We start from the raw sequence: 10,019 nt of genomic DNA, 5'->3' as shown, positions 1-10,019 counted from the left end.
TTTGACATGTTCCAAAGTCAAAGCCGAACACCAAAGACCGTCCGGACTACTTCAACAACCCGAGATCCCGCAATGGAAGTGGGAAAGGATAACGATGGATTTTATCACCAAATTACCAAAAACGACGGGCGGTTATGATACCATTTGGGTTATTGTTGACCGTCTCACCAAATCCGCACACTTTCTTGCCATGAAGGAGACCGACAAAATGGAGAAACTTGTGCAACTTTACATTAAAGAAATCGTAGCCCGACACGGTGTACCTTTATCGATTATCTCCGACCGAGATGGCCGTTTTGTTTCTAGATTTTGGCGTACCTTGCAAGAAGCGTTGGGAACGCGTTTAGACATGAGCACCGCATATCATCCTCAAACCGATGGACAAAGCGAACGTACAATTCAAACCTTGGAGGACATGTTACGAGCTTGCGTGGTTGATTTTGGAAAAGCTTGGGACAAGCACTTACCTCTCGCCGAGTTCTCTTACAACAATAGTTATCACGCGAGTATTAAAGCCGCACCTTTTGAAGCGCTATACGGCCGAAAATGTCGTTCACCTCTTTGTTGGGCCGAGGTAGGCGACGTGCAAATCACCGGACCCGAACTCATTCACGAAACCACCGAGAAGATCGTACAAATCCGAGATAGGCTCCGAACGGCCCGGAGTCGTCAAAAGTGCTACACCGATAAAAGACGCAACGACCTCGAATTTCAAGTCGGTGACCGAGTAATGTTAAAAGTTGCACCTTGGAAAGGTGTAATCCGTTTTGGGAAACGCGGGAAGCTAAATCCGCGGTATATTGGTCCTTTCGAAATCTTGGAGCGTATTGGAAACGTTGCTTATCGTTTAGATCTTCCGCCTCAATTGAACTCCGTTCATCCTACCTTCCATGTATCTAACTTGAAAAAGTGTCTTGCCGAACCCGATATCGTCATCCCTCTCGAGGAACTTACTATTGATGACAAGCTTCATTTTGTGGAGGAACCGGTTGAAATTGTGGACACCTCCGTCAAGACATTGAAACAAAGCCGAATCCCGATTGTTAAAGTCCGTTGGAACTCCAAAAGAGGACCCGAGTTTACTTGGGAAAGGCAAGATCAAATGCAAAAGAAATACCCTCATTTATTCCCAATTCCGGAAACGCAGGATTCCGAGGAAGAAACAACGACTACTACGCCTACTTAAATTTCGGGACGAAATTTCTTTTAAGGAGTAGGTAATGTAACATCCCGCCTTTTTCCGTTTACTTTTCCGTTTAACTATTTAAATCCCGTTATATGTTTATAACATCTCCCGTTAATACGTGTTTTAAAAATATCTCGTCTAGGTAATTCACGCACCCGCAACCGAACTTGAGGGACTAGTTTCGCCAAAATGCCAAAGAAGTGACTAGCCTTTGACTAGTCAACCCCCACCCCCATCTTTTCTTTTTCATTTTCCCTTTTCTTCTTCTACTTCCATATTTTCTCTCAATTTCTCAAACAAGGAATCATCATCTAAATCCAAGCTAGCGGGTGTCTTGCAAAACAAATTACATATTTGAAATCCTTGCAACTTCCTCTTCGATTCCATACCGACTTCATCAAGTTTGGGTAACTTTCTAAAATCACTTGATTAGTGATTTTGGTGAATTCGGGTTAGGGTTTGATAAGCTTGAAATGAATATTTGATGCATTGAATGACATGAATTGTAGTTAGTAAGTAGTTAGTTGTATTGTATGCTCGATTACCTACAAAACGGCATGTTATATGTATGCATTAAATGCCCGAATCATAAATGTGCACTTATCAAATTTGTGTATTAAATGTGTGCATTAATTGATCATTTACTTTGGAAAGCCGATTGTTACAAATAACATTTTTGGTTGGTGAAATGTATTTAGTTGTGTTCTTTGTCAAATTACCTTTCTAACGATATAAGATACGAGTTCTAAGTATTAGCGGTTTGCGAGTTATGCTTGAAAGTGTTTGGAATTGAGACTTGGACATTTGAGACTGACCAGGTACCAGTTCCCGTGTATTGTCGCGGCGCGACAATTTGGGGCCGCGGCGCGGCCTAAGCCGTGTCCAGTTTCTGACCTCTTTGGTCAAAATACGAAAAATGTTTGGCACACTATGGACCTCCGATTCACATGAGACTTGTTCTAACATGCTTATATATGAATAAAAACCTCAGAAAAATAGTTCGGGACCCGACCCGAACGTGTTGACTTTCGTTGACTTTGACCGACCAAAGTTTGACTTTTTGTCAAACTTAACCAAATGATTATGCAACCTTCCTAACTTGTTTCTGTACTTGTATCTTGCATGAAACTTGACAATTTGATTCACATGCTACATAATCGAGTCGTAACGAGCCATAGGACTAATTAAACATCTTTGACCTATCGTGTTTACCGTTATTGATACGACCTATTGGTTTAGGTCAAGACTAGCACTATCCTTCGCACACGTTACTTTGTGAAGTACTTTTCATACGTGCACTCAAGGTGAGATCATAGTCCCATCCTTCAAACAACTTTTATGCTTTAAACTATGGGATGAGAAACATATACGTATCATACTTTTACACTTTAAACACAAGTACGAAAACGAACATTCCACGTACGGGTTTGAACAAAAAGCCTCAATTCAATTATCATTAGTTACACTTGCAGGGTGTAAACGTGAACTTATATTATGTGATCACATGGGCTTGACGAGCCTCATTCGGACGGTTCGCTACCGTTAGCGGATGAAATATATTTTCGGGTCTAGTGTATGTTCTAACACTACGCGAAGGGTGCAAAACAGTTAAGTTTGATAATTGGGTGCCCGCGAAACAAATAACAACTTTGGAATGCAAATGATTTAGATAATCATATTATATTAAATCTTGTGGTTCAAATGCAACGTTTACTAAAACACCTATGATTTCACCAACGTTTTCGTTGACAGTTTTCTATATGTTTTCTCAGGTCCTTGAAAGCTACTTGATACATGCTTCCGCACTCTTTTTGATACTTGTTTGGATGTCGAGTATACATGCATAGATGGAGCGTCTTTTGACTACTTTAAATTGTGTCGCATAGGTTTCATTCGTACGTTAAACATTGTAATGTAACTAGTCTTTCGAACTACATTTGTAAACTTGAAACATCCTTTTTCTTATAAAATAAATGCGACATATTTTGGTCAAAAGTCATAATAAAGACTTATGACCACGCAACGGGACCGAAGTAGTCGGCGCCGTCAAACATGATTTGGTCGGGTCGCTACAATTCAACCCCAAATCGCCTCCTTCCTTCAATTACACACCGACACCGCACCTTCCTTTCCCGTTATGGTCGGTAATGGGACTTTTCACCATTGTACAGGTCAAATCCCAAACTTACTGCTCCACCTTTCCAATGTTTCTTTTACCATCTCTCCATTACACACAAATCGAATTTAGACCAAACGTCTCGCTTTGTTTCTTTTTTGTAGTCAATATCGGTCATGGTGTAACCTTGTGAAAATGTTCCAATAGAAGAGAAAGCTTGTGAATTATCCATTATAGGATAAGTAAGTAGAGATTGAAGAGTAGTTATAGTGTAATTAAAGGGTACTTAGAGATTTAGAAAGAAATTTGAGACTGTTTGTCGGTGTGCTTTCAACCAAAACACTACAATCTATTTATAATTCACAATGACGGGGTAAAATGGTAAAAAATACTCCAGAAAAAAGAAGAAGCCATAATTAGAAAAAACAGCTAGTTTTTCCTTTTTTGCTGAAATCGGATCCGCATAAAAACTGGATCGGATTTTATCCGGTTTTAGTCTGTTTTTTGGAAATATTCGAATCCGACCGGAACCGGATCGGATCTCAGATCCGGAACCGGTTTTTTTGAGATCCGGATTTCGGAGGATCCGGTTTCAGATTTTTTTTTGGGGATCGGATCGGATCCGGCTTTTTTTGCACCTCTAATTCGACCCACACTTGGAAACTCTCATTAACCGACCTATTCATGTCATGTTTGTTAAATGAAACTAGTTCATCTTCATGCAAGCTAAAAGAAGACAGTTTACCAAAAACAAACAATCTTTAACAAATAAATGTTCAAGTTACAAGTAAAGGTGCTGCCTTCGATCATCCATAACTTATTCGAAATCAACTATTATTCAAAACAAATAATTTTGCACTAGAAACAATCCGTAACGATCCGCAGTCATTACGCCTTGATTGTGACACAACACAAGCATAAACCAGAAGGCTTAATATTTGAAGTCTGCCATTCGGACCCGGGAGCTGCATTTGGGTCATACACTAGTGTGTTAGATCCTTCCTGCTCTTCTTGAAGTGAAAAAAGCAACAACTTATCTTCGATTATTCCAAACCGAAACCCGACACTTGAGCTTCCAATTACCGGCACCGAAACCATCTTCCATGAATTATCTTTAGGGTTAAATATAGCAAGCTTTCTTTGGTTCTTCCATTCCATACAAAACAGCTTCTTACTCACCACCGCATGAGCCGTTACCATCACACATCCGTTTTTCATTTCACACCATGTGTGCTCTTCGGGGTTATACACGTCAACAAACCTATTTTACATGTATACAGCCAAATCATTATATAGTATACGTACAATAATGGTGCCTAGATGTTCATTTTATGACATAAGGTGCGTTTGTTAAAACTTACGTAAATAAACGTAGAATGTTTCATTATCTGAATAATTCAAAGATTTTTCAAAGGTTCTGAATAACATGTTTGATAACCATTTATGAACAATGTGAATGATGTAAAATTACCTTATTAAACTCTTCCATTTATTCAAAAAACAATATAGTTGTTTGATAAATGTTTTTGATATAATTTAAACATAAAATTTAGATTTTTAATGGTTAAGAGAGTATTTCAACCTTGAGTGGTTGAATACTGAATGTTGAACCCATATGCCATTTAAAGGTCAAAAACAAACGCGCTGAATGCTTAATGGTTCAACATTCAGCACCGAACCATTCAATTACGAACCATTCAATTACGAGGTAAACAAACGCACCCCCTTAAAGTTGCAGTTTCCAAAAGACAAATGCAAATCACTATGTAAATGCATCTAGTGAGGCTATCGAACCTTGAATTACCAATGGTGAAACTTGACCGACCACCCATAACATAGAGTTTACCCTCGAATCCGCATGCAAAACAGCCCCAACGTGGGCGCCGAAGAGACTCGATTACGTTCCATTTGTTAGATTCAGGGTCGTACGCTTCGGCACACGAAAGAGATTCTCCATTTTCCCCATAACCCCCAACAGCATAAACTACTCCGTTAACTTCTGCGCAAGCAAAATCATATCGAGGCACATTCATGTTTGCAATTTTGCTCCAGCTACAATCACAAAATAATAATTAATAATTCATATTCATATTCATATTCATATTAAACTTATAATAGCCAAAAACTTGTGTATGTTTCCCTTAGAAACTTAGAACTGGCCAATAAGAAACCCTTGAAACCGTCAGTTTGGAGCTTAAGCACTTAAATATGTAATAAATCAATAACAATAACAATTAACAATAACAATAATAATAAGAACAACAATAATAATAACTACATTGAGAAAGGGTCGAAATTGACCCAAATTGATGCTGCTAGTTAGGTTTGAACCCGAATCTCTTGTGAAATATCATGATGACCCTAATCACTAGGCTATCTTGTGATGGTTGTATTTAAAACCATTTAACTTCCTAAATCTCTTTTTTAAAAGTGGAGGATTATTGTAATATTGTTACTTTGTAATCATATTTGACACACTAGCTATTTATAATACTCCGTAACAAATAAAGTTTCAAGTCGACCTGACTAGTACCAGATATTACTATCTATTTGGACCCTTATACAACTCAATCACCCTGACCCGCCAATATAACCACACGTAAATAACAAGATCAACAATGGAACAAACCTGTTAAGGCATGAATCATACTGGTACACATCGGATGAAACAGACCCTGGACCATCTATCATTGAATATCCAGCCATCACAATAAGCTTCCCATTCAGAACAACCACCCCAAAACCCGCTTTTACGGGGCCCGGCATTGGTGGGAGAACGGACTGTTTATTACCAAGGCAATCCAAAACCTCCCAGTGGGTCCCATCTCCTTCGGCATCCATTGTCAAAACATAAAGCCATTCCTCAACCAAACCAGCAAGTTTTCTAACAGTGATAAGCTCGTTGCTCTTAATATAAGACCTCCATTTTCTCGATACGCCTCCCATTATCGGGAAGCTTGATCTCGGTACAAGGGCAAGACAGTACTTTGCCACGTCATCGGGCAGCCCGGGCAGGACCGGGCAGTAAAAATCATCATCATCAACTTGACCACACATAAGTTCAAACATCTTAAAGTGTAAAAAGCTAAAATTTTCAGAGTTGGTCAATTGATTCTTCACGATTAGAAGAAAAGAATACGAAAGGAATTGAATATGAAATTAAAATCGAAGGATGCTGATTACAAAAATTCATGATATCCTTCAGTAATAGGTATCTTAAGAGCCCAATGAATGCAAGAAGTAGCAGTACTAATCACTTGAGTCGTAAAAGCAGACGATTTTTTGTGTCTTGTCCAATCTGATTCAAACTCCATGCCAATTGTTCTGTTCTTTAAGTAATTTCCCGTCTTTTTTCCACCCCGAATAACCTCAAATTTGAAATTTCCTAAAATCAGACACAATGACAAATCTAAAGATATCAAATACAAAATAAATAAATAAATAAATAAATAAATAAATAAATAAATAATGAAGAATAAATAAACAATAAGAAGCAGATTATACCAGTCAAGGCCATAAGAAATTGGCTTAACCCCCTATAAGTTCCATTTTATACATATCTGCACAATCACCTGCAAAAAAAAAAAAAATAAATAAAATAAAATAAAAATGGCAGTAACTTTAAAGCATAAGCGAAACAAAGTATGCAACCTACTTTTGACATTATAGGAATATGGCATGTATTAGCAAAACTAGTTAACTAATCATATTGTCCACAATAAAAGTAGGTTCTTAATTGAAAATATGTGACTTGATTAATGTATGTGATCAGCAAAAGGTCAAAGTCATCTATGATTAGTACATAAACAAAGCAACAGTTACCTACCTTGAATCAAGACCACACAATAACGCATGCTCACCACTTGTATCACAACACCAAACTCGCAAATTCAACATTCTTAATAGTATCCCTTTATTATATACACCACACCCAAGGTTGCAAAATTCGCTATTCGGGGATTAATCGGTCGGGACTTTCGAAGGAGTAATCGGCAATTCGGAAATTAATCGGGGATTAATCGGATTGTACTTTATACATTTAAATATTTAATTTAAATTATTATGTATGTGTAACTATAGAAGAAAGCAATAAACATAAACTTTAAAATAATTGTCCCATTTTGTGCGCAAAAACTGTAACGTTCTAGTTTAAGTTCATGTTAAACTGTTGACCAATTTTGACTTTGACCGACTTTGATTACCAAATTCGATTTTGACTCATCAATCGACGTTGACCGAATAATTAAACGGATTTTGAAAATCGGAATGGACTGCTCATAAAAATGAGTAATCGGGAATTAATGGGGAAGTAATCGGGTTGTTTTACAGCAGTGACCACACCTACCAACCAAATATTAGTCACCTAACCACCAGATTTCAGCCACCTATCACCCACTAAACACCCAATAATTAATTTAATCAAGACATGGGATTAATCGATAGTGGCCCGAGCACCACCACTAACAACAACATTACCCAATCCCGTTCAGATAATGGCCTGACCAACTTATTAAACACATTTTACAAAAGAAATATTCTGATAAATCAGGTTCCTTTCTGGCGCAAATGGGACTGAACACTTGATAGTTCCAAGTTCCTTCACCTCCCGAATAAATCGATAGTTTTTAAACGATAAGCGAAAGTGTAAAAGTGAATACTACTACATCACACCTTCAAAAATGTTCCCTTTTTAAACATAAACGTGGTAATAATTGGTGAATTAATCATTTAAACTAGAGACACGTTTGACTATTGGATCTAAATTATCAGTCATTTGACATTAAAAAGTCAAAATTTATATTTCTCCAGATATAGTCTTTATTGCATATACAAACTCAAAACCAGCTAAATCCATGTAAATTGGATTCTTATAACATAACTTTGATTGATTGTTTCTTCACAGATGCAATACATTTAAAAAACGTTAAAAACCACCAGATCCAATCTAATTTTAATCTAATTCTATTCTAATGCTAATTCTAATTCTAATTCTAATTCTAATCTGATGATAAAAAAAAAAACCATAAATAATCTGATGAAGCCAACTCATATAATGTTGCAGGTGTTATACAAACATTGAAAGTGAAAAAATAACAAAAAGTAAAGAAGAAATTATTACCTGAAGAAATGAAAGATTGGATGATGATGATGATGATGTGAGTGAAGGATTGGATAAAAGATGGATATATAGATAAATATAGATATATGGATATAGATAAATGAGGCTAAATTGTAGGTGAAAGTATGTAGTGGTAGTGTGTGTATGTATATTATTGGGGGTATGGGGATGATATAAGTTTGACAGAATCAGACTCATACACACGTTGTGGTCAATGTCGGAATGGGTGACGATAAGATACGAATGACAAATTACTACTGTACTTACAACGAATTAAATATTAAAGTAAGAAAATTAGAATTAGAAATTGAGATTTGGGCCTAATTATCGGGTATTGAAAGTGACTCGAATTTGCTTATTCACTCTTGCCAATAGAAAATTAAGGGGGTTTTGGGTGGTGATAATTTGTTAACCATCTCAATGGTTAACATCAATTCGTTAACACTTTTAATTATTGGGGTTGGGATTTGTGGTACGTGTTCAATTTAGGAGAAATCTATATATTAGTCTTTTGATTCAACAACTTTAGTAAAAATTAATTAATAAAGCTACCGTCCATAACTTTGTCAACGTTATTTCGTGTTTTTTGGTTTATGTAATTTTGAATGGCACACACATTAATTAATTAGTTAATTAGTTAATTAGTTAATAATAATAATAATAATAATAATAATAATAATAATAATAATAATAATAATAATAATAATCTTTTATCTATCTATCTATCTATCTATCTATCTATCTATCTATAGTTTCTATTAAAATCCTATAATGATAATGTCATTATTAGGCTAATTTCTTTGTTAAAAAAATTAAAAAAATAAATAAATCTAAGTCCTTAAGGTGATGTTATTAATCTAATTATTAATAACTAATTAAATTAAATCTACTTATTTATTTATTTATTTCATGTTTTTCGGTAAAAAAATTCACTCTCATTAATTATTAATTATTATTATATTATTATTCAAATTCAAATATGAGTTCTCTTTACGAGATTAATTACGTTATATATGTATATGAAATACACGTCTCAATAAAAGGTTCTAATGTTGGCTTTTATGACAAGAAAAATAGTAATTGTGATGAAAATTGGAAGATGGTGGTGAGAGAATAAATATAGTTTATTTATCCCGACCAAGTTATGTACATCAATGTGTTTGTAAAAACAACGAGAAGTTTCTTAGTCGGAATCCGTTGGGTCATTAAAATAAATGACTTTAGCGTTTAATTTCACTTAATACCTAAAATATACAATTAAACTATTTCGTTTAAACAATTTCGTAGTTCCACGGGTCATTTCACTAGTATTATAATAAAATTTTAATTGAGATATCCTAAAATCTAACTTCTAATCTCCACCATTAGATCAACAAATTTAAAACATCATACCCCTAACCTACACCATTAGATTTAACTAGTTGGGCGATCTGGCTTTGCGCCGGTTCTTCACCCTTGATTAACATTAATTACATAACACACAAGGTGAAGGGGATGCTGTTGAAGCAATGCTTCGTTGGCTTTCCTAAACACTTCTATTCCTATACTACCCTTAAATTAGATGCGGCCAAAGGAAATCAAACGAGGAAAAGAAATAA

At 35.7% G+C, this 10,019-nt stretch overlaps 1 protein-coding gene across 1 annotated transcript; it reads right to left on the bottom strand.

The window, feature by feature from the left end:
• Positions 1-4,042: 4,042 nt before the first annotated feature.
• Positions 4,043-8,571, bottom strand: LOC139844580 (F-box/kelch-repeat protein At1g67480). Its single transcript, XM_071834814.1, has 5 exons — positions 8,422-8,571; positions 6,807-6,874; positions 5,932-6,687; positions 5,097-5,354; positions 4,043-4,563 (listed from the first exon to the last, which is right to left on the bottom strand). Exons 3-5 carry the CDS (start codon positions 6,369-6,371, stop codon positions 4,191-4,193), a joined length of 1,071 nt encoding a protein of 356 aa, XP_071690915.1. The 5' UTR covers positions 6,372-6,687; positions 6,807-6,874; positions 8,422-8,571; the 3' UTR covers positions 4,043-4,190.
• Positions 8,572-10,019: the final 1,448 nt, after the last annotated feature.

This window comes from Rutidosis leptorrhynchoides, chromosome 4 (assembly GCF_046630445.1).
Source record: "Rutidosis leptorrhynchoides isolate AG116_Rl617_1_P2 chromosome 4, CSIRO_AGI_Rlap_v1, whole genome shotgun sequence".
NCBI classification, from domain to species: Eukaryota; Viridiplantae; Streptophyta; class Magnoliopsida; order Asterales; family Asteraceae; genus Rutidosis; species Rutidosis leptorrhynchoides.
This window is presented reverse-complemented; position numbering and strand designations above follow the sequence as displayed.